General features: G+C 31.9%; 1 protein-coding gene across 2 annotated transcripts in view; it reads left to right on the top strand.

The window, feature by feature from the left end:
• Window positions 1–26,874, top strand: part of DPYD (dihydropyrimidine dehydrogenase) — a 1,037,477-nt gene that overhangs the window by 300,544 nt on the left and 710,059 nt on the right. For both annotated transcript variants that reach the window (XM_074188237.1, XM_074188238.1), the window contains exon 6: window positions 17,561–17,757. In XM_074188237.1, coding sequence (XP_074044338.1) covers window positions 17,561–17,757 — 197 coding nt within the window. The remainder of the gene's footprint in view (window positions 1–17,560; window positions 17,758–26,874) is intronic.

Below are 26,874 nucleotides of genomic sequence, written 5' to 3'. Positions count from 1 at the left end.
TTGTTTACATCTCAGTTTGGAATAAATAAGCAATCAATATTGACTATATTCAAGTTAGGGAAATTTGAATGTAAATTATAGAAATTACAAGAGACAGTTAATAATATATGTTTAAATGTAATTACATAACAATGAAACAATTTCAAAATGGACATATGCATTTGCAAATACTGAAGGAATTTTAATTCTTTTCGGTAGTTTATATTTTTCATTTTTAAATAATAAATGATCAGCTTAAATTCTCCCTTATATAACTAAGTGTATTATTCCAGGCATTCTACAGATAAAACCAAGATTCATAGAAAGACAGAATTTTTAGTAAAAAGTAAAATGATTTTGTAGTTAAGAGACTTAGGATCCAAATTTCTCTTTTACACGTTCTGATTCCTGTAAGACATTTAACTCCTCTTTTCTTTATTTGTTAAATAATCTATCTGGTACAGTGATTTGGGTATTGGGCTTAGAGTCAGGATGACGAGTTCTAATCCAACGTCGGACAATTGCCAGCTATGCAGCAAGCCATTCAACTGTTCTTTGGCTCTGTTTCCTTATATATAAAACAGGAATAAAAGTAGCCCAACAGTCATAAGGTTACACACTTATTATCATTATTATCATTATCATTATTATTATTGCTGTGGTTATTATTGTTATTATTTCATTGCTAAGATTAGTTTGATACTAACCTCACAATGTTGTTATTCATCTAAAAACACTTTGAAAAGAAGTACATTTTTGTTATAACTTCATTTAGAAGTCAAAATTCTAACAATCACTGTTCTAATGATGGAATAGACATGGGCCAAATGCTTTTTTCCCCCCTTTATCTCTTTTTTTTGGCATAATGTTGAATTTGGAAACAGAAAGTCTTAATTATTATCTAAGACATGAGCTGTATCAACCTGTGAATGTCATTTAACCTCTTTGTACTTCAATTTCATCTTCTGTAAAAAGATGAAGTTGGGCTCAATGACCTTTAAGGTCCCTACTAGTTCTAAATTTATGATCCTTTGACCTTTGCATAAACCCAACCTTAAATAATTATTACATTTATAACTAATGCCAAGTCAATAATCTTTGGCTTCATTTTCCAACTCTGTGAAATGGAGGAAATAATGCCTGTCAAACTTAACAGGGTTGCTATAAGATTCAAGTCAAGTAATATATAGTGTTTTGTAAACATGAAATGCCACTTACTAATTATGATGATATGATTGATTTATGGTTTTATTTTAGATATTTTGAAAGTTTATCATTTTTCTACATTTTTTCTCATCAAGTTTTGTGATTTCTGCTATAGAAAAATGTCATTTAGAAGCTCCTCGTATGTTTTTACAAGTTTAGATAGATGTTTGGACACTCAGAGGTTAAATGACTTGATGGTTTGCAATCAATTTCTGTGAAAGGCAGAACATGAATCCAGGCCCTCCTGACTCTAAACTAGTCAGGTCCTTTGTTATTTTTCCCATGTTACTTCTCATATCTTGTCATACAATGTATTTTAAAATAATAACAACTTCCTAACTTTAATGACTAAATTGTCATATTTATTTTTTTATTTAATCATTTTTCTTACTTTGAATAAATCCTAATTGCTGAATTCACATAAACAGTGATATAAATACAAAATCAAAACAAATATATTCCGAAGATGAAAATTACTTCCTTCCACATATATTTTTAGCGATCTCTGTGACATTCTAAGACTAAATTGCAGAAAAAATCCAGACCATCATTATTCAAGAGAAATGTTCTATATAAATGAAACATTAAGTCTAGTCCCTATTCCTACTCATCCATATTGCTAGTCCTATTTTTATTTCTATCTCTATCCTTTTTCATGTCCTAATCTATATCCCTAGTCTTTGCCTCTATCTCTGTCTATATCCATATACAATATGTTGTTATGATATAATTATTAAAGGCAAATTTGTTTTTTAAAAGTAAATTAATAGGTTAATGAAAACATTAATAAATTGGGATATACTATATGCTTATATATGTAATACATTTAGCTGGATCTCTGATCCTTAAGGTATGGACTCTTCTCTTTTATCATGAGTTATATCTCTTTATACTTTATTATTCTAGGGCAATTGTCTTCCATTTTTCTTTGTAAATTCTTCACAATAATATCACTTAGGATATATTCTGTGGTCTTTTCTCATTTTTAAGAACTTATTTCAGTTTTGCAGCTATTTTAAAGTTAAAAATGGAGCTAGGTGGCAAGACCACTGAAGACAGGGACTATAATATGTCTTTTTTTAAAATCCCCATTAAAACACAGTATTGGTACATAGTGAATACTTCAGAAGTAGTATTTATTGATATTTTGTAGATCTGTTAATTTATTTAGTCCTTTCTATCTGAAAGACCCTGTACTAGGTATTGATGACATAAAAACTAAAATAATATCTAATAGCTCCTACTTGTAAGGAGCCATTATTCTTTCTATGGAGATAATATATCCACTCATAAGTATATAAAATAAATAAGAAGTTGATAAAAAAACTGTTTCAAGAGTATTACCAGTAGGTAATGGGAATAATCATGGTAGCAGTGAGCAGATTACAACACAGAAATAACAAATAACAGAAAAAATGGTGAATAAACAATGTCAGTAAAGAATTATATTACAGAAAAAGAAGATGCGCTGGTGGCATATTAGTAATGACAGAAACACTTATAGTAACTTGAGTGAAATCCTGTGGTTTACTTTCTGAAGAAGGATGGGTGGGCATGGAAAAATTAGGATCCAATTGAGAAAATATTTTGTTAAATTGTTATATAGTGGTTTGTTTGACTTTTAGAGACTGAATTTTTATATTTCAAAAGAGTAATTAAATGATACTGCATTTGATAAGAACTATTTCTCTTTGATTCCCTAACTTTAAAAATAACTGAAGGGCATTGCATATATTTCCTAGAAGTCAGGCTGCATTAGGATACTTATTCAGGGATATCGTTAACAATGCTCACATTATTCTCAAGTATTCTAATGACTAAACTGTGATAGTTCCAATTTCCCTTCATTAATTAATTATCAAAATAAAGACTGCTTTATGAATTTTATGTGATTTTTCTAGTCTACTTATTGGTAAAATGATTTGGAATTGACAAGAATAACTTTTTTTTTGGCAAGGCAATGGGATTAAGTGACTTGCCCAAGGTCACACAGCTAGGTAAGCATTAAGTGTCTAAGGTCACATTTGAACTCAGGACCTCCTGACTTCAGGGTCCGTGTTCTAGCCATTGTGCTACCTAGCTGCCCCCAAGAATAACTTTTGCTCCTTAGCTGAAAGCATGCTAAATTCTGATCAAAATGTAAATCTCTTTGATGCTTGAATAGCAAAAATAGATAGTTACTAATATTTGCCTTTTACTTGGTGGGCATAAAATATAAATAACTGAAATATCTTCCTGGTTGCTGGTTTCTTTTTTTCTGTATTTTATGTTTGTTTTTGTTTTAGAAGGATATACCACAATGATGAGGAATGCCTAAATCTTGATTATTTCTTCTAGCTCAGGAAGCCAGAATGGCTAAAATCAGAACCCGTTGACTTCAAATTGATTCAAATTTGCAATGAGATCATTGTGACCTATGAAACCTATGTGACTATGGGATTAACTTCCTTGACTCTCAGTTTCTTCAGTTTTAAAATAAAAAAAATCTAAATCCCTGCTCATAGAGTACAAAATCTCACTCCAGTGCCTCTGCCTGTAATGAAAATTTCCTTGTGTTTTCAAAGTAGAAACGAATGAATACCTTCTCATTATTCTCTTCTTATTTTGGTTTTTAACATATCATTCTCTCCTGGCTTTCTTCTTACCTATCTGAATGTTCCTTCTCTGTATCCTTTTGCTGGATTGTCTTCCAGATCATACACTCTATGCTCTACACCTACAACATCCTCACTTTTCCCTTTATTCTACTTTACTTGGTGATTTCACTCACTCCAGTAAATTTAATTTGTAAACTGATGATTCTCAATCTACCTATTTTGCCCTAATCTCTCTGTTGATCCTCAATCTTTCATCTCCAACTGTTTCTAAGACATCTGAAATAGGATGTCTATCATATTTCTTAAGCTATATATATCCAAGCAGAGCTCTTTAGCTTTCCATCTAAATCCTGTCCCCTACCACTCCACCCTACCTTCCCTGTTATACCTGCTCCATAATCAATCTATTGCTCAAACCTGTCAATTTCACCTTTGCAAAATGTCTTGATTATGCTCCCTTCTCTCCTCTGACACTGCCACGACTCAAACACAGGCCTCCTCTCACCTCAAACTTAGAATAGCACAAGCCCATGGATAGGACTGCCTGCTTCATCTCTTCCCACTCCAGTCCATTCTCCTTTTGACACCAAAGTAATTTCCCTAAAGCACAAGTCCGACTACATCAACATCCTATCCACTAATTTCTAAACTTCACTATTACCTCTGGATTCAAATATAAAGCCCGTTGTTTGGTATTCAAAACCCTTCATTATCTAACCCTTTTCTTACATTTTAGTCTTCTTATCTCTTACTCTTCATCACAAACTCTTCATTACATATTTCACCATATATTTCACTATATTCTGATCTCTTGTGTTCAATGTAAAAGACCTTTTCTCTTTTTCTCTCTCAATTCTAGAATTTTCTCTGGCTGTCTCCTCCCCCAGCCCCGCACTGTGCCTGGAATAATCTCTCATCTCCTCTGCCTGCTGGCTTCCTCATTTCATTTAAAAGTCACATTTTCTTTAAGAAGTCTTTCCCAATGCTAGTGACTTCTATCTTATCTATCTATCTATCATCTATCTATCTATCATCTATCTATCTATCTATATACATATATATCCTATTTATTTTTTATATATTGTGCTTAGTTTGAATTCATTTGCATGTTGTCTCTCCCATTACATGGTAAACTCTTTCATGGCAGTAACCCACTTTTAATTCTTTTTGCATCACTTAACCCAAGGTCTGTCACAGAGTAGGTGCTTAATAAAAGTTCATTGACTCACTGACTATTAACTCTGGATGGAAAAGTGTTAAGTATAATCTCAGCAGAAGATGATATTGGCTATAATCTGAAGTCAAGTCTAGCTATATTTGAGAGGCTTATCATAAAACTTTACTCAAAGAAATTTTAGACCTTAGTAACTCAATTTTACCATCTTCTAAACCAGGGATAGTCTGGAGTTTGCACACGTCGACAGAAATCCATCACCTTTCAAGGATTCAAGTATGAAATAAAGGCAGTTTTTTTTTCCTGATTCAATAATTATATTCCAACACTTTATGAAGGAAATAAATACAAAATGGAATTCAAGTCTTGGATGATATATCCTTTAATTTATTAGAAAAAAGATTTCTAGGGAACCATAGAACAGGTACATGAGTACTTCTCTCTAAAAGCGAACTGTGCCTATCTTCTCTCCACCATCTTGGCCAGCTAAAAGCATTGTTAATACACACCTGTGGGGGCAGCTAGGTGGCATAGTGAATAAAGCACCAGCCCTGGAGTCAGGAGTACCTGGGTTCAAATCTTGTCTCAGACACTTAATAATTACCTAGCTGTGTGGCCTTGGGCAAGCCACTTAACCCTGTTTGGCTTGCAAAAACCTAAGGAAAAAAAATACACACCTGTAAGTAACATAAAATCAAAATGATGGAAGACCCTAATTGACTGATGATATTTGCACAATTAGAAATCAATAGTTCAACTTGAAGGTAAGAATTATTGTCTCCTTATTAAAAGTGATACAATATAAAATGTTTCAACTAGTTGGTTAATTGGATTCTATATTATTAAATTATACACAGTAATTTTTCAGGTGGTTAAGTGATTTGATATGTTGTCTGTTTTTTGTTCTTGCTATGGTTGTTATTTGTTGTTGCTGTTTTTGTTTTCCTTTTTAACCATACATGAAGTTTTAGGGTTAATGTGTGGTCTTGTTTTATAACATGTTATAATATTTTTATTCTATGTGTAAACCAAATAAACCACTCATTATAAACATAAAATACTTATTTTAATGAGCTTGAGTTAATACCTGAACACCAATATTCTTTCTTTTCTCTATTAATACATTTCTTGTATTATGTTGATTTGGACTGCTAAAATTTCATCATAGCACATGAAACAATACACTCACATACAAAATAGATTTTTTATTCAGAAAAAGAATCATACTTTATAGAAGTGCATGGCAGCTAGAAAGATGAATTTTCTTGCCATCAGTTTTAGACTTTAGAAGAACAAATCTTGTATTCAAAGAAAACATTTTATAAAATTCTTTTCTAGATAATAAATGATGGTATCTTTAATCACTAGTTTACTGAAACACTTTATACAAGTCACAAAATAAATTGTAACTTTATAGCATATAGAATCATTTAACTTATTTTCTAAGTATGAATTTTGAGATACGTTAAAGACTCAATGTTTTTAATAATCTTTGTGCATGATCATAATTGTTTCATAATATGTTTTGAATGTATTTAGGATACACTACATTGTGGGAGTTTGTGAAATAGATGCATCTTGATAAGTTAGTTCTGGAGAAATTTGAACTTTGGCACATGGAAAAGATGGTGTTGTAAGAGATGAGGAGGAGGGCTTCAGGAAGTTAGGAGGAATGGCATTTATAGCATAGGTGAAGCAGTTAGCTCCAGAGTTCGAAACAGATAAATCTTCTCAAAGATATGTTCTAAGACATAGTTTATATGAGTTACTTTCATCTTTATGTATGTGTTAGGAGAATTTCTAACATATTAAACTATATACTCATTTTCCTGATGGGATAGTTCTATTTTATACAAAGGAAGTTTAGTTAATCCCTTTTCAAAATTTCCAAGATCATATCAAAAAGAACATGCTTTTGTTTCTATCTCATTTTCTTACATATATTATATGTAGCTTTGAAAGTGTTGTATGTTATTATAATCATTGATTCCATTCTTAGTATGTTAGATTTAGACCTAGAAGAAACCTTGGAAATTATCTGTTGAGAGAGAGCGAGAGACAGACACAGTGAGATGAAGACAGATACAGAATAACAGACAAAGAAAGACAGAATAAGAGATACAGACTGTTTGACTTTGTGTGTGTGTGTGTGTGTGTGAGAGAGAGAGAGACAGAGAGAGAGAGAGACAGAGAGAGACAGAGACAGAGAGACAGAGACAGAGAGACAGAGACAGAGACAGAGACAGAGACAAAAAAAGAGTGGGAGTCAAAGAAACAGAGACAGTGAATCAGACCAATACAAAGAATGAGAAAGGGAAGAGGGAGAGACAGAGGGAAGATAAGAGTGAAATGGAAGGTGGAGAAAAGGCAGAGAAAGAGTAGTCAAAGGGGGAGGAAAAGTCTTTCTTCCAGAATGAGAATGATTCACTTTCAAGAGCTTACCTCAAAGTGGGATACTCTGAATGATAGCTTTTCTACCATTCAATTATTTAATTACTTTTCTAAAACTATTTAAATTACTTCAGCTATTTAAAGACCCTAGAGATGTCATCAAGGATTTTTGGTTAGCCATTCAACTCCTTTATAACTCAAACTCATGTTTGGTAAAAATATTAAGGTTGTATGCCATCTTGTTTAAATATTTAAGAATCCATCATACATGCCCTTTCACTGTTTATATTAGTTGAAATGTAATAGAAAGGTAGGAAGGTGGGATGGAATTCTTTGCCTTACATCTAAACCATGATGTGAACAGTTGTGTCTGAATCTGTGACCTCATTTTTGGAATTTTCTTGGCAGAGATAGTGAAGTGTTTTGTCATTTCCTTCTCTAGCTCATTTTACTGATGAGGAACTAAGTCAAACAAGGGTGTTCAGAGTCACACAGCTAGGAAATATCTGAGGCTGTATTGGAACTCAGGAAGCTGAGTCTTTCTAATTCCAAGTCTGGTGTTCCATCATGATATCTAGCTCTATATTACCTTTCTTGTACAATAGTAACCTTATAAATGTAGGGCTTTTCTCTCTAGATTAAATGTCACCTCCAAAGAGCAACTGTTATGTGTCATACTCCTTTTGCTATCTCAGATTACCTTCCCTACCGAGTCCCAAACATCCAATGGAATATAGCAGAGTGCTGGGACATGATAATACTCAATAAACACCTATTGAATTTAATTGAATGAAAATACCAAGCTTCCAGAAAATTGTCCAGTTCATTTTATTCTTCATTCAAATTTAATTTGATTTTCCTGAGGGGGGAAAGGTCACATGTATACTTATCATATTTTAGTGGGTAATGGTGTCTTCAATTACATGCAATTGACTAGAACTTGAACTCCCCAAATATTTCTAGTATCACAAAAACTAATAGAAATATATAATAAAAGGTTTTTTTCTTCTGTCTTTGGTTATGTAAGGTTACAAGGCAGACATTTCACAAATCTTATTCCATTTTAGTTATCATAACCTAGCTTTGCAAGGCAGTTTGAGCTTTCAGTCTGTGAAATGCATTAATCACCCACATTAAACCCTCCCATATTGTGTGAGTTGTCAGCCATAAATGATTCCCTTAAAAAAACAATTATCTATCTTCTGCTTTGGCAGTTTATAAAATGCAATGTTAATTTATAAATGCTGGTAAATTTTAAAATGGAAAAGTTAAGGTTTTTTTAATCGTTAGTTTGCATAGATGAGAGTACTCCACTAAGTACAAGAAAATTAACATTTATTCAAGTTTAAGTGAAATATGCTGTGCCCTCCCTGATTGTGTTAAATGGATGTTATGAAATGTGTTTAAGTAAGGATTGTGAAATAAATGATGTCTTACTTTGAAAAAATAATAAAAATTAATCTATCTGCATGTTTTATTATTTTCTCAAAATATTTTAATTTTTTAAAATTTAAATTAATCCTTTCTTTTTTTCATTTTGAAAATATCCTGAAGCAATATATATTTTGGGTTAATACTTGTCAAATGAATGTTGTCTTTGCATTCTTTAGCAAATAGTTTTGAATTCCTAATTTTTTCTGGACTTTCTATCTTGATATTCCTGTTTAGTTTAGGATAGAGAACTGGAATATGCTCCAGCATAAACACACACACACACACACACACACACACACACACAACACACAAACACAAAGAGAGAGAGAGAGAGAGAGAGAGAGAGAGAGAGAGAGAGAGAGACAGACTCACATACCACTTTTCCTCCTCTTTTTTTAAATAGCAAAGTGTGTGTCTAACCAAAAAAAGCTGATGACACTTCTGGGGTCTTTAAATAGCTGAAATTGAAAGTGTTTCTGTCTTTTCAATACATGTTTCATATTATTCATTCCACTTGTTAATATCACACAATTTTGGACATCATTGTAAATATTAGAAATAAGCATCTCATAACTTAAAAAAAACTATCTCAATGTTCTTTTCTTTTTATGTGAAAATTATGTGTACTTTATTTCAAGAAGCATTTTTTTCTTCCTTAGTCTGCAAGGCAGACTAAAACTTTTTTTTTTCTCCAAGTCATATTTGTCCTATTTATTGCCAAATACATTTAAATTCTAGGGATTTAGTCTTTTGACTTAAAATTTCTTGCCTGACGTCATAATTGGTGTCTGCTTTTTAGCCCAAGTTCTGAGGGTTTTTTTCTAGTTGCTTTTCCCTCATATTATTATTGTGGTTATAAAGGAAGTTATCCCCCAGTTCTCTCATATTTCTATTAAACTGTCATAGTTCTCATTTTATGGTACAATAAAATTCTATTACATTTATATATTACAATTTGTTCAGCCATTTCCCAATTGATAGAGGCCTATTTTGTTTTCATTTCTTTGCTACTAGAAAAAGAACTTTAAATATCTTGATATGGATGAGTTTTTCGCTTTATCCTTGACCATTTTACGTATTAATTATTTCTATGTCTTGGATTACAAGAAAAAACTGAAATGGGCTTCAAATAATTAGCAAGCATTTATAAAACATCTATTATGAACTATGTAAACTGTAAAATAGGCTCTGTACCTGCAGTCATAAGGGGAAAATAGAGAGGACAAAAGATTGTGCTTGAGCTTTATATTACAGAAGTAGAGAAATTCTATGACTAAAAGTTAAGAAGGAAATTTATCATTTTTGATTCTGGCTGAATTTAGTTTGCTTATACAGAAGCTTTTTAATTCTGGGTCATCAAAATTGTTCATTTTTTTCTTTTTGATCATCCCTATAACTTTTTTATGTAAAAATTCTCCCTTTATATTTAATTTTGTAAAGTATCCTCTTAATCTATCCTCCAGTTGTTTTAATAACGAAGCTTTTATATTTGGGCCATGTATTTAGTTGGTATTCTTATGGTAAATGGTAGGAGATATTTATCTAAACCTCATTTCTACCTGTTTTTCCAGTTTTAGCAATTGTTTTCTTTTTTTTCCTGAAGTCCTTATCCAACTATTATGTTCAGATTCTTCTGGACATTTTTTAAACCTAATTTTTCCATTGATCAACTTTTCTATTATTTAATCAGTATTGTGACAAGTGACTTGCTCTCACTAAATCTTCTTCCCTCCTTTTTTTTTCATTCTTTCCTTCAAAATTTTTGACCTTTAGTTTCTGCACATTAATTTTGCTATTATTTTTGAGCTGTTGATAGCCTGAGTGGCATTTCACTAAGTTGATAAATTAATTCAGGAAGCATAATGTTTGTCATCTTAGCATAAACCTACCATGAGGTTTATCAGGTTAACTTTTTGAAAGGTAACCCATTAAGCCTAACAAGCTATTTATGTTTTGAAGGTGGTTTATCAGAGCCTTTATGAAGAGTAAATTTTAGTGGGGAGTGAGATGAAAGAAAAGAAAGAGGAAGGGTGGATGAGTTAATATTTAGTGACATGAAGTCTAAGTGGAATGCCAGAGGTTTGGAGTGCCAAAAGACACCTTTCATAGTTTCAAAGCAGGAGGTGGTCTACACCTGTGGGGGAGGGGGCAGTTTTTTTTTTATCTGCAGGTACCTAAAAGAGGAAATCACAGTTCTTTTACAAAAATGTGATTAACAGACTATGGCAGACAACCTGGGAGAAAATGAAAAAAATTGATGAAAAGAGCTTAATTTTTGGAGTGTATTTGAACCAATTTTACACTGAGGCAAAAATCAAAGTGCTGATAGTGTGTATGGTACACTGTGAAAAAAATACCAGTTCAATAAAATACCTCTGAGGATCAGGGCAGTATGAGAAAGCTTCATGAAGTTTCTAGAATCACTCATATTTACATGTGGAAAAAACCACTGAGATAGCTTGATCGCCCCAATTACAGATGGCCCATGATAGGTAAACTAAATTACTCAAGGTTATACAGATACTAAATGTTTAGGCTAGGATTGAACCCAGGCAAGCTTACTCCAAGGTCATTCAGTATGGAAATGAACTCAATGGTGGATGATGGGTAATACAAGTAGGGAGAATGTCTTAGACACTGAGAACTGACTAGCAACATTAATTTCATGTTGCCTCCCTTTTCTTAGTGACTTGTTATAAACTTGACTACAGCGAATTGATGTATTGAACTCTTTATTATAGCTATATAATAAAGTAGAAAAAACCCATAAAGCAGTTTTCTTGTAGATGACTGATTACTGAATTGGAAGGCATTATGAGTCACAGGATTAAAGGCCATATGATTTTAATCATTTGAGAAGAGTCTGGAATCATTAAATATACTCATGTTGAAAGTTGCCTTATTTCTATTTGCAGGGTGGAGCAGAAATCATATTTCTTCATTTCTTACATATGGCTATTTCTTTGAATTATGATACAAAATAAAATATCTTTTGAAATTTCTATTTTCTGTAGGATGATTAACTTAAAAATATAATCACTATTAATATTTAATATGGTGTGGTTTCCATTGTTAATACCCATGATGCCTTCTCTTCAGTGAATTACTTATTGGCATTAGTATCATAAGACAGATAGATTTGAGGTCAAATTAAATAACAGAAATAAATATACACAAAAATTTTGCAAAGCCAAGATGGGGAAAATTAAAGAATTACAGTTTATGGGAGCTGTCTCTATATAATTATATTAGAAGAAATTATTTCATGCTATTTGGTATATTGTAATAGACAAGATTGCTAGTTAGAAAACTTTAGTTTCTCTGCTACCTGCTATATCAACTTAGAGACGTGACTCCATTTCTCTGTTTCTTATCTAATGATCTCTATGGTATCTTTTTGCTCTACATTTTATAATTTAATAATTAATTAAAATGATACCCAGCATGCTGATATCTAGAAGACCTGGCTTCAATCTTGACTATGACACTTAGTGACTGTGTGATCCTGGACAAAAATATATGATGAGACACTTTATCACTGCATTGTCACCATGAATTTTATGTGTTTAGGATTTAGCCATGGGTTAGAGGTTCTGAATTCCTAATATTTTTTTGGCCACTACTGACAACCAGCAAATTTCCCCAGTGATCTTTAAGGATTCACTGTACCAACTGAAAATTATGAAGAAATTAAAACTTACATATAATATATATATATATATATATATACATAATGTATGTATGTATATAAAATGTAATTCTTTTAAATAATTTAAATCTGTTAATAGTGACATGACAGAGAGTCTCATCTCTCAGAGACTACACCAGTAGAATGAAAAAACTTGAGGGACCATACTAAACATATACTCTCTCCATCATCACAGCCCTAGACCAAGTTCAGAGAAATTTATTACCATAGTTGCCACAAGGTAATACTTTTTAAAACATAGCCAATCTTTTCTATAGCTACACAGAAGCTATATTCAAAATTGTTTTCCAAAGTGAACTATTTAAAATTTGATCTATTAAAGGATTATTTTTAAAAATAAGACTTTTTGAGATTGTAAAAGTGAAAATGAAACTATCTATTTTTTCCTTTTAGCATTAACTAATTCTGTTTCCAAATCTTTCCTTCTCCTCTTCCCACCCCTCCTCTGAGAAGGAAATGGTATAAAATAAAGGAGGGGGAGGGGATGGATGATACAGAGAAATTCATTGCCATTGAGAAGTGGGAAATTGGAATTAAAATAGCTGAAAGAATAATTGGAATACAGCAAGCCCTTATCTTACATGATATTCTTCTATTCTATGAGAAAGTAATGGTTGTCAAGTATTGCACAATTTCTAGAGAGCAATCTATTCTACTCTTTCTTCTATTCAATTCTGCACTGCTGTCATTGTCTTATATTGGTACAAGGATAGAGTTTGGAGTCTTGAAGACTTGGTTCAAATCTAACCTTAGAAATATACTAGTTGTATAATTCTGGTAAGTCATTTGTACACTATTTCCCTCATTTTCCTCATCTGTTAAATGAGCATAATTTTTATATTGAATTTAGAGTCTTCTAAAAATGTCTGAGTTTTTTTCAGGACAAAAAATTGATGTCTTTGTTTTGCATATACATTTTCATCATACATACATGTTGGTCCCTTCTATAGAATATAAGCTCCAAGAGAATAGTAACTGTCCAACTTTTATCTTTATATCTCAATATTTTGTAAAGTAACTGATATGTAATAAGAACTAAATGATTGTTGATTAGCTGATTGATTGAAAATAAAGGAATTGCAAACTTTTATGTTTTAAACAGAGTTCCAACTTTATTTACATAAATGCCCCACCAATACATGTGATGCCATGCTTTTGGGTCTAGTTTGTGAGTTTTCCATGATTTCCTAGATTGCATACTCCAGTGACATAATCCCTTCTGTTACCCCCCAGTTTATCTTTACCCAAATGCTTTCTATAAATTTCTCACTTTTCTTCTCCCCCAAATGCAATTGCATTACCAGAGGAAAAAAAGGGATATGCAATAAATAATGAGGTATCAATGTTAAATAAAAAGGAAAAATTCTGTCTTATTATACTTTTAAAAAATGTGAAGGAATTTTTCTTGGTAAAATTAGAAGGGCAGTTGCCCACTGACTAGCTAAAGAATGATCATCTCCCTTTAAAAAGCCAACCTATCTCCTTTTCAAAGAGATTGTTTGGGGCATGGTTCATTTTGGAATGAACTCCTTCAACTCTATAGCAGTGTATTTGAGAGAAGAGAAAAAAGATTTCATCATTTTTCCATCCCCTTCCACTATTTCATCTTGTAGCAGGGAGATACTGAATCCAGTAAAAGTAGAAAAGTATATATACGTGCATGTGAACACACATTCACACATAAATACATACAAAGTGAGCAGGGAAAAAATATTGCTTCAAGGTAAGTGAACTATGGCAACAGAGAAAAGCAATCAATTCTAGATTCCAGAAGAAAACTAGCTTTGTCAGTTTAGAGTCAAACTGCTGAGGTAAATAAACAGGGATCTCACCTGAGTAACCTTTTTCCAATAGGGATCACGTTTAGAATGCTACAAGAAAAAAAGTGAATCATGTATCTGAAATATCAGAAACATAAATATTATTGGCCATGTGTTCCCTAAGTTCCTAAGTGACACTATGTGGAAGAGTAAAACCCAGCATTAAGGGGAGAATGTTTATCACCCCTATCTGTACTTGACTCAGTAAATTATTAATAAATGTTCATTGACTGATTAAATATCTTTGCTTTGAAGTAATTATGTCTATTGACTAACCATTAAAGGTAAGTTAACTGTGGTAGTTCATAAGATCCTCTTTTAGGATTGTTGACTGGCTTCAGGGAATACTCATTTCATTGTGAACTCAACCTCCAAATCAACAAGTACAAAACTGGGAAAATATCCCAGAGAAAGTATTATACTCAAATGCATTTATCTTTTTTATGTACAGCACTCTCTTTATTCTCCCAATTTAGTTTACTTCTCTTGTTTCTTTTGAGTAAAGTTTGCCCTTCAAGAGTCAGCATGCAGGTATGATTCTCATCCCACCATTTTTTCATGATAGTTACCTTGTTGATTTTGCCTCCTTACATTTGGTTTGTTAGTCCATTTTGCTTTGTATTTATACACTAGTTCTGAGCTTGAAGGAGTTAACCTCAGGGCAGGGAAGAGCATTTCCTGCTATCAATTTGTTCTATGTCTCTTTTCCCACATCCCTAAATATGACATTTCTCTCCCACAGATCTCTTTCACGGTAGCCAGCACTGTGGCTCTTGTCCTTGCTGGTTTCCATGTCAAACCAAAGGCTAAAATTATAGTTTGAAGCAGATAAGATTAAAAAGGCAAAGGGCAGGGAAATCTAGCTCATTTCTTGGAAGAAAATTCTCCTTTATATATCACTTTATTTCTCAGTGATTTAGTTTCCTCATCTGTAAAATAGAGAAAACAATATTTCTTATACCTAGCTCATAGAACAGGGCCATTGATTAGCTCAAATGTCAGTAATATGAAGTACCCTATAACTGTAATTCAAACAGTCAGGTTTTATTCATTTGAATATGCCCTTCAGTTACAGTCCATCTCTCTCTCTCTCTCTCTCTCTCTCTCTCTCCCCCTCTCTCTCTCTGAAAAGAGATAATAATTCCCTTTCAGACTGAAATTCATTCATTTATCTAATTCGTGTAACTGTTCTAACATAAGTTCATCACCGGATGTCTTCTCATTTACCTCAAATCTATCCTTGTTTTCTTTTGACATCATATAACTCTATTTCCATTTCAGCCTTCACTACTTCTTCATAATCAGCATATTTTCTATCAGAATTATACATGTCCTTAATGGTGTCTTTTACTTATGTTCTTCAAAGCAAATATGATATGTTACATAAATGTGAGGATTTATTTTTATCTGAATAGAAATAAATGGATCAGCAATGCCTCAGATATGTTTGTTCACAAATTTGTATAACTTTCGTCTTTAGCGTATTAGCATTGACAAAACCTTTTTCATGATAAATTTTTTCTGAAGAAAATGGAAAAGTATAGGTTGAATGATATATTAGGTAGATTCAAAACTGATTTAATGACTATAACTACATTGGATTAATTAAGTACTGATCTCAACTTGGGAAGAGAGATTTCTTATATTATAAATATCTCAGAAATTTCTCCTGAGTTCTGTGCTAAACTAACATTTTTAAGCATTGGAGGCTCATTTCTTAAATTGCAAAAGAAGATGAATTATTGAAAAGTTAAAAATTAACTTTAAAATTAGAATAATAAGGCATATTTAGATATTTAGATAATTCTCCCAAATCCCCATTTCCCCTCCTAGATAACTCTAAGGGAAAAAATGGGAATTTAGGAGAATTTCAAGTTTAGTATCAATCAAGAATGTGGGCTGTAATGGCTAAAGAAAAAAAAAAACAACTAATGAAATCTTTGGTATCATTAAGAGAATAGTATCCAAGACTAGTAAAGTATGATTACACTTTATTGTTATATTTAATTCTCCCTACCACATTTCAGGAAGAAAAATTAAAGTTGTATCTTGTCCAAAGGATGACCACCAAGATTACTATTCAAATTTTCCATAAAAATTTAAAGAAAAAACAATGTTTAACCTGGAGAAAGAAGACTTGAAGAGGTTGTTTTAGGAAAAGGGATTAAGATTATTTTATATCAATTTTTATATCCAGAGGAATGATGGCTAAAAGTTGCAGAAAATTATGTGTAGGCCTCTTGAAAAGGGAAAATTTTTTAAAAAGCATATTTTTAATAATTTGAATTGCCCAGATGTAAAATTGACTACACATGAAACAGCACACTCCCAATCAATGGAAGTTTACGGAGAGAGGATTCATAATTGCTTTTACCTAAGAAGTATTTGTACCTAGAACAATAGACTGGGATTATGGAAGAGTCATACTTAAATCTGGACTCAGATATAAACTAAATTTCTGTAGATAACTGGACAAGTCATTTAATCTCTCTGTCTCTCTGTCTCTGTCTCTATCTGTCTGTCTGTCTGTCTGTCTGTCTGTCTCTCTCTCTCTCTCTGTCTCTTAAACACACACTCCCATATTTTCATTCACTTCTCATCTCTAAGAAGAGATAATAATATTACCTTCCTCACAGAGTTCTGGTGAAAATCAAAATGAATATGTGAACTATGCTCTGTATGTACTAATTTATGATTATATGGTGGGTAGTTATGTTCATGTTGAACAAAATCGTATCTGAGTTTCATTCCAACTCTGAAATCATATGTTTATTTTGTGTGTTGGATTTTCTGACATAGTATTTTCAAAGCTATCCAAATTATTTAATTTTGGGACTCAATTTTATTTTAAAATAATTATATTTTTATGTAATTGTGGGGGGTTTGGATTTAGGCACCTGGTCAAATTATATAATGTCAACTAAGGGGAAATATGATTTGATTAACAGAACTTTGCTTCCCAAGTATGCATAATATTCTCATCAGATTATTTCTTTTGGTAACCAATCTGTTTGTCTGAAGTATGTCTTTACTAAAGAGAGTTGACAGATTTTGTTCACCAGTCCCTGACTTTATCTAATGCCTCTTACTTGTACTTTTCATATTAGCACTAACTAATAAAAACACTCCTAATTTAATACAACTGAAAATGCCATTACATAAAAGGATGTTATTCAGTAATTTTAAAAAATGCTTTGAGAACACCAAATTTGTCTGTGAACTTCTAACAAGGTGAATTGATTTCTTCTAGGTATTCAAAGCAATGAACATTCCTCAAGTCAGGAACCCTTCTCTGCCTCTTCCAGAAGACATGCCTAAAGCTTATTCTGTGAAGATTGCTCTTCTTGGTGCTGGGCCTGCAAGTATAAGCTGTGCCTCCTTCTTGGCTCGATTAGGTTACTCTGACATCACCATATTTGAAAAACAAGAATATGTGGGTGGTTTAAGGTAATGACTACATGCATTTTATGTTTATAGTGCAAGAAATGATGGAGTCAAACAATGTGAATAGAGTTGGTTCATGTTCCTATAGAAACTCTAGGCTTACAGATGGTATTTTAAAATTTGCATATTGCAAGCTCTCAAACTTTGTATAAATTAGTTTTCACTTTAAATTTTGTACTTGGCTGTAAGCTATGTTATTTCAAATTTCCTATTTCTTTTTTCCCCTAAATACAAGGTCTGCTCCTGACAAAATTTTTTTGATTGGACAAAGTCACAAATAAGCTTAATGAAAAAAAAATTGTCTTGAAACTCCAGCTTTTTTTAAAGGAAATGTTAAGTAATTTTTAAGGAACATGAATACCAGAAATTAGAAACTCTAGCTTTAGATATCATTATAATTTTACTTTGTCTGATTTATTTATCCATGTAACTGTTGTTTTCCCTTAGGAAAATATAAGCAATTAGAGAACAGGAAGGAACTGCTTATTTTTGTGTTGCCAATGTCTGAAACATTTTATGGGTCTGAGATTTAGTATAGGGAGTTCTCTAGTGAGGGACAAATTCTTCTGAACATGGTAGCCTTAAGTTTTGCCTGGGAAACTGAGAGGTTGAGTATCATGCACAAACTCACACTGATAGACCTGCGTAAATTCAAAGTCAGTTCCCCATCTAGTTTGCCACATTGCAGCATATTGTTGCTTAAGAATGTTTTTCTGAAGGGCATATTTCATTGGGTTAAAAAGCATTGTCCATATTGTCATTTCAGTTTGAAATTTCTTAAATCACTTATAGCAGGAGAAAAAACAAATTTAATTGGGATATTAATTAAGATATTTGATTAGGATAATCATAATTGTAGAAAAAAAGGACTTGTAATCAAGACCTGAGTTCTAATTCTGACATATAGCGTTCTCATGGATTTACTTTGTAGCTTTGGGCAAGTCACTCAATCATCACATCTCAATTTTCTCTTTTGTAAGGTGAATGATTTGGACTAGATGACATCTAAGTTTTATTTCCGTTCTAAATTTATGCTCCTAAGACATTTAACCTCTTAGAATCTCAGTAAAATAGTGATATTATTCTACCTCTCTAGCAGTTGTTGAGAAGATAGAGTTGTAAAACCCTAAAGAATTATACCAATGCAAACTACTTGCCTAGAAATACTTTGTTCCAGTTTATGCTTTTGCTTTTTGCTTCTACCCTTTTACACTTCATCATTCCACATGAGCATTGTAAAACAGTTATTTTAGTTGTGCTTTTTTCGATCCACGTTCCCAACATAATCTACAGCATTAGCTGTAACTTCTCAGAATAGAATATTTATTTCAGAATTCTGCTTTTCAAACTTTCAATATGAAAAGTTCGGCAAAATGGATTTTTATAATATAGAGATCTAAAACTACATAATTTATCACTAAAATACATAATATGTCACAGGAAACTTTTAAATGATCACTATTCTCACTAGTTAGCACCTAGTTTCTTAATAGTTATTTTTCTTACATTTGAACTATTTTGAAACAGGCAATGCATAAATTAAAAATATAGCTAGTAGTGCCATCTTCTGAAATGTGTTCTGGGCAGTGATCAAAAATATAATATTTTAAAATAATGATTGTTACTATACTATATTTATGAACTGTAAATTTGATATATTTAATGATCACACCAAATAAATTCAATAATATTCTGACTGTCATTTTTGCTTATGTTTTCCAAGTCTGCTGGCATGTTAATATATTTTAACTTTTAGAGAACAGCTAAAAAATTAAATATAATATACTAAAAACTAACATCAGTGATCAAGAATTCAAAGTATTTTATTGAAAAATAAATAATCAGTTATTGAATGATCTTCTTGGATGACCTGCTACTTGTCAAGTGATAATTGTTTTATTGTACTATTGGCATTTTCCTATACACTGTATTTTCCCAAACATCTGTCTTTAATGACATGACATCACATATTCAGTTAGGGAAGTAGCAGTCACACTTCCTGATTTTGCTAAAAAAGAATGAGACACTTTCTTTGTAAGTCAAAGTTGACCACAGATTTATTAATTTAAAAGAAAAAAAAACCATAATCTCTTAGAAACACATGTTGCAAATGAAGTAATTGTATACTTTTTTCAATTATACACATGAATGAATATGTAAATTCCTAATTTATACAACATCAACTTTATCCTTGCCTATTTACTGACCAGTTATAAAGATCCTTGCCCTTAAGTTGCAGTCACAGTTTTTTCTTTAAGGAGAGATATAGGTTTAGCTTCAAAATGGACTGATTACAACTTTTTTTATGATGGGAATATTTACATGGAAAAGTCTTCTGAATAGCTTTTCCTTTCATATTTTAAAAGAGGTTAAAGGAATTAATTTCATTTTCTACCACTTAATTGCATTAAACATATGACTTAACATAAAGTTATATTCTCATTTAATGATACTGTTTCTCTCAGGTTAGAGACCAAACATTTTTCCAATGTTCCCTACAAGCTATTTTTATGGAAGAATCATGTGACTCACAATTATGTGAAGCATGTAGGTGATTAGTTTTCAGTTAACCTCACAACAAAGGAATGAAAAGAAGCTGGTGATTGATAACAGATTTTTTTTTTTGAAGATGGAATTTAACTATCATTGCTGCCACAATTTCCTCGCTAATTTATGTTCTCACTTACACAGTTGATTTTTATTCTCTGCTCTCTTCAAACCAAAGTGCCTTAAAAAGATTAAATTAGCTTCGTATTTGAAATCAATTGCCTCAAAGATGTGATGTCAGGTTTTATCTTTCTCTCTTCTTTAAATCTGAACGGATTCTTCCTTCCCAAGTGAATAAGTATTATAACCAGTTTTAAAAGAATTGCCAAAGTTGCTGAAAAACATCATTGCCTTAATACCAAGGTTTCACCCAATTCTTAACATCATCAATGATCTTTCCTCCTGTTTCTTCTTTTCTATCATGAATTCAAAAGATTTAAATGGACTTGAGGGAGTTATCAAAGATGGTTTACACTAATGAAGAAAATATCAGGTGAATTCTTTTCTAGACAGATTTGTTTGTTTCTAATGACAAAAAAATTAGAAATTAAAAGCAACTTTTAAAATAATGACTATATCAGTGTTATCAATTGCACTGATATTTTACCTATTGTTAGATTTCATATATCCTAGCATGTTCATTATAGTTGATTTATTGTTTTTATTTTGGATTTATATAAAGGAAATAGGTTGTTTGTTGTAATAGTAACAATTGCAGTTCTAGGCAGCAAATTTATAATTATTAGCACCAAAAGTTTCTCCTCAAAAATTAATATAAGTAAACCTATTGCAAAGTATCAGCACAATGTTTGGAAAATAAATGACTAGTGAATACATGTATTTCTGACTTTAAAAGGCAACATTTCATAAGTTCGAGAGCACTTGAAGTTTGGATTTGATTCCTGACTGATACTTTTTTAATTGATTGAGCCTTAGCAAGTCACACAAATGTTCCATCATGGACATTTTAGCATTTTGAAAACAATCTAGAAATATGCTGCAAGAAAAAATGACTTTAAATTTAAGATATTATTAATAATAAAATAGAATTATTTAGAAGTACATTGATATAAGTCTTATATTAATGCTTCAGTACTTATGATATTATTCAACCTTCCTCTATACAGAAGGTGTTACTAGGACAACAGTATGAAATCCCTGACAAATTTCAGCATGTCAAAGGATTACCAAAAGATGCAGAACGATTGATTTTCATTAGCCTAAAGAATGGAGGTATCTTCCAAGTAATTATGTCAACACATCACATGTTCCTTATAGTACTGAAAACTTCCAAGTGTATATAGAGCTATCTGGTGTATTTTAACACTCATCATTATCCAAATCAGGTTGTCCTGTTTAGAAACGAAATGTTCCTCTATTCTTGAAGAATAATGTTAGTGCATAGAGAAATACTTTATAAATGAGGACAACAAAAACAATGAGGCGATTAAGCAAATGATTCTAAGTGTACGTTTCAAACAGGAAATTACTTTTTCAAATGCAACTTCGTAAATTTATTGGAACCAGGTGGAAAAAAAGAAAACAATCCTATGTTTATCTCATGAAAAACACTCCATCCAAAATAAAAACTCTCATAAATTCCATAGATAAAATGTAGAGTTACCCAAAAATGAAAGAATTAAAGGGAAAAATGGAATCAGATAAGACCTGGAAGTGATTAGTAAAAATGAGAGCAAATTGTGGAATCTTATATCCTCAGAAGGCAAAAGATAAATGCTTAAAATTAAAAATAACTCAGCCTGAAAGATGAGGTGTTATCATATGGGGGTATTTTAGTGGGTTAGGGGACTTTCAAGTATTCTAATTAAAATACCATAACTGAGTTGTAATTTTAAAATGCAAAACAGGATTCAGGAGAAACCTAGAAAGGTAAATGCATTAGAGTTATCAGAAAGTGATTTTTAGTTGTATAATCAATTCAAAATCTGTTTTTTTTCTTTTGGGTCAGTGAAAATTTTAGCATTATAAATTTTCTCATATGGATTGTTTTGATAGAATTACAAAACATTTGATATTAATTATGGTCATTTTTTATGTAATTGTCTTTTATTTTTATTATTTTTGAAATGCTTGAGCTCCGAATAGAGAAATAAGACATCCCTTCTGAATGAAATGTCATCAAGAGTCACAGAAGGAATTTTAAGACACATGAATTTAGGATCATTTACTTCTGCTTTAGCAATCTTATGAGAGGCAAGAAGAGGGGAAGGAAAACTGAATATTTTAGAGAAGAAATGAGGAAGAGGATGGAATTTACTATTTATCATACTTGGATACATAAGAATATATAAAAATGGAAATAGGAATTGGAAAGAAGGAATCACTTGTAGCTCAATCTACTCTGAATATAAAGAAGAATTTTCATACAAACATGCACATTTTGGAATAGTAATATATTAAATGCTGTAAGAAAAAGGGACAAGGAAAGTTTCAGGAAAGGAAAGGCAGTTTTAAGAGGGAAGAGTTGGAAGGTAAATGCCACTAGCAAAATATATTGTCTTGATGACAATTCTCACATGTTGAATTTATTCACTTTTATCATCCTCTGTATCAAGAAGTAGAGAGGGGAGGCTAGGTGGCGCAGTGGATAGAGTACCGGCCCTGGAGTCAGGAGTACCTGAGTTCAAATCTAGCCTCAGACACTTAATAATTACCTAGCTGTGTGGCCTTGGGCAAGCCACTTAACCCCATTGCCTTGCAAAAACTTAAAAAAAAAAGTAGAGAAAAGGAGAAAGAAATATAATTGGATGTGGTAGCAGGAAACATTTAATTCACAATTGTTGCCATATATGTGGTTGGTTTCCTCAAGCAATAGAAGAGAATAGGCAAATGTTTTAGAAAGCAGTAAGATATTGTTTATAAAAAAGTTTTTAAAACATAAAGATTTTCACATAACTAAATGTGAGCCTAGTAGAATATTTTAAAAGTTCTGGTATATTCAGACAACCAAAGATAACAAACTTGTTCTAAGAAAAAGAAATAATAAAAATAGATGAAGGCAAAAATATAGAAAAATTACATCATTTTAAAAGATACCATAGACAAAATGCAAATTATATAAATATTATTACATAAATATCATAAATTTTCATTACTATACAAATATGCTATATCAAATTTGGGGCAGCTTGGTGGCGTGGATAGAGCAGGCCCTGGAGTCCGAAGGACCTGAGGTCAAATCTAGCTTCAGAAACTTATTAGCTGTATGACCCTGGACAAGTCACTTAAACCTTATTTGTCTCAATTCCTCATCTGTAAAATGAGTTGGAGAAGGAAATGGCAAACCATTCCAGTATCTTTGATAAGAAAATATGACCCTAAAATGGGGTCACAAAGAGTCAGATATGACTAAAAAAATTAACACGATAGAAATATATAGTTTATTTATAATATATGTTATTGTATATGATATATACAAACACCATATATGATTTATGCATAGTATAAATGCATAGTATTTCTATTATTTAATTGTTTCTTTGTTCATTTGCCTATATGTATGTGTGTGAATATATATCTGTGTATACCCACATACTTATGTCTATTTTCTTAATAAAAGACCCCCGAACCCCAAAAGGGACTTGAAATAAAAAAGACTGATTATAGATTATAAAGCTTTATCATCTGAGCAAAGGCTTGCAAGTGAAAAAAAATTTGTAAGAGAGCAAAAGAGGGAGAGAGCATTCTCAGCTACTCAGAGGGGAGTGGAGAAAAGCAAGTAAATAAAGACTTCTATTATCTCTAGATAATAGTTTCTAGGGGTTTGTGTCAAGGGAGGAGACATCTGCAGAAATAATAAGCCAAGATGTTTAGAAAGTCCTGAGGAAGGTTTTAAATCTCACTCTGCTGATCAAGATTGTTCTTGAGCTGTTTGTTTTCTGGCAGCTCCAGGCATCTCCAAATTTGTCGGGAGGTCATTCATAATAGATCATTGGTACCTCAAATAGCTCTGAACTTCAGAAATCCTTCTAATTGACTGAGTGTTATATAACTTCATTGCCCTGCTCCCCTGTGAAGAAGGGAAGTTCTAACATATAGTATGGTTATTACAGGATCAATATTAACAATATATTGTACAGGGGAAGCTAGGAAGATCCTGGAGCTTTTCTGGAAATGACTTGGAATGAAAAACTCTAAAAAGATCCTAAAGTGACAGAATCCACCAACAAATAAAACAAACAAAAATGGAACAAGGACAAAATAAAAATAGTGAAGCAACTTTTCAGCAGGATATCTTGAAGGAACTTAAGAAAAAGTCTGTTGTGTGGGTGAAAGGGGAATATAGCCCAGTATAGGTAGAAGAGATGGAAAGCAGTGAGGGGCTTTTAGCCACATCACAGTTTAGGTCTGAGACAACTCCAACAGCAGTGAGACTTCCAGCCCAAATTTGGAGATAAACATTTTGAAGCCCGGGAAGCTACCGCAGTGTAGGGAACAAGTGGGAACACCTGAAATGCCAGAGAATAGAGTCAAGGAACAGAATCCTGGCCCCTAGCAAAAAGAACAAAAAGCTTGGGAGTATACACTATAATATACAATGATAACAGAACTCAATTGACAAAATACCCCTCCCCCCAAAAAAACCCATTAACCATTGGTAACTACTATTCTGATAGGGATGATAAAAATGCTATCTCAGAAGATGAAAGCAGTTACAAAATGCCTACATATGAAATCTCTAAGAGATTGATGAATAGTCTCTATTCCAAAAAGGCCTCTTGCAATAACTCAAAAAAAGAATTTAACAACCCAAGAAAAGAAGTGAGAATCATGCAGGAGAATTCTGAAAAATTAACTTAAGAAAATAATTATTTTATTTGTTTTGTTCATTTATCAGATATGATGTTTTTATTTTTTATTTTTCCAACTGCATGTCATGAAAGTCTTTCATCATTCATCCACCTATATATTCATAAATTACACATTTTTCTACCTCCCTTCCTTTCCAGCCTCAGTAGCAAATAGTCTGGTGAAAGTTGGACATGTACATTCTTGTTGAACATGCCCACATCTTAATAATTTTGTGAAAACAATAATTTTAAGAGTAATATTGCCCTGAAGGAAAATAAAATTAACCAACTGGTAAAGGAAAAAGACTTGCATGAACTATGTTGAGTGAAGTGAGTGGTGTGTGGTGATCCATTATTATGGAAGCAACTTCTCTCAGCAGTTCAGTGATCAAAGACAATCCTGAGAGAACTCTTAAGGAGAGTGTCATCCAGATCCAGGCAGGAAATTATGAATTGATTCTGAGTGCATCATAAAGCATACTCTGTTAACTTTTAAAAACTTCTTTTATGTTTTTTCCTTCTTTCTCATGATTTTTCCCAATTTGTTCTAATTCTTCTCAACATGACTAGTATGGAAGTATGATGAAAATGATTGTACATGTATAACTATGTCAAATTGTTTCCTGCCATGGAGAGAGGGCAGGAAAGGGAGAGTAGTAGAAAAACTAAAAAGTTTGCAAAAGAATGAATGTTGAAAGTTTCCTTTGCATATAATTAAAAAACTCATCAAAAAATCCCAATATATGTATATAATAAGTGTGCATGTTATTTGTGCATATATCTGTATATGTGTGTGTAATACATACTTAATGGCTTATTATCTAATTAAGACCGATATCAAAAATATGATAATATCCTCTTTCACATATAAGTTCATCTGAAAAAAAAATATATATATAATCAAGAAAGAAATTAAGAACTTGAATATAACTTTAAAAAAAGTTAAATATGATAAATCTTTGTAATTATTGGATGGGAAGAGAAACAAGAACACATCTATGTATGATATCTTTACAAAAATTGACAGTGTGTTAGAGTGTTAACTACCTAATAAACAAATACAGAAAATAGTAATATTAAGCATATCCTTCACAAGTCATTTCCTGATTGATAAATGTTCAAAGGATAGGGATAGACAGTGTTCAGATGACAAATATCTATAGTCATATGAAAAATTGGTCTAAATCACTATTAATTAGAAAAATGGAAATCAAAAGAACTCTGAGGTATCACCTCATACATATCAGATTGGTTCATAAGACAGAAAAAGGAAATGATCAATGTTGGAGAGGATGTGGGAAAACTGGGTTACTAATATATTGTTGTTGGAGTTGTGAACCCCTATTCAACTCTTCTGGAGAACAATTTGGAACTATACCTAAAAGTAATATAAAGGTCAAGTAGTACCACTACTTGGTCTTTATCCCAAAGAGATCATAAAAAAGGGGAAAAATCCACAGTATAAAAATATTCATAGCAACACTTTTTTGTGGTGACAAAGAACTGGAAATTTAAGGGATGCCCATTGATTGAGGAGTGGTTGAACAAGTTGTGATATATGTATTTAATGAAATATTATTATTCCAGAAGAAATGATGAGTGGATTTCAGAAAAACTTAAATGTATTGATGCTGAGTGAAGTAAAAAGAACCAGGAGAACATTGTACATAGTGACAGTAGCTTTCTAGGATGATAGTTTTACCTTTAATTCTTAGTAAAAAATCATCAAAAACAGCACTAAAAGACTTGCATTAGAAAATGT

Source organism: Macrotis lagotis, chromosome 5 (assembly GCF_037893015.1).
Source record: "Macrotis lagotis isolate mMagLag1 chromosome 5, bilby.v1.9.chrom.fasta, whole genome shotgun sequence".
NCBI classification, from domain to species: Eukaryota; Metazoa; Chordata; class Mammalia; order Peramelemorphia; family Peramelidae; genus Macrotis; species Macrotis lagotis.
The sequence above is the reverse complement of the archived record's forward strand: the minus strand, read 5'-3'. Positions and strand labels throughout refer to the sequence as shown.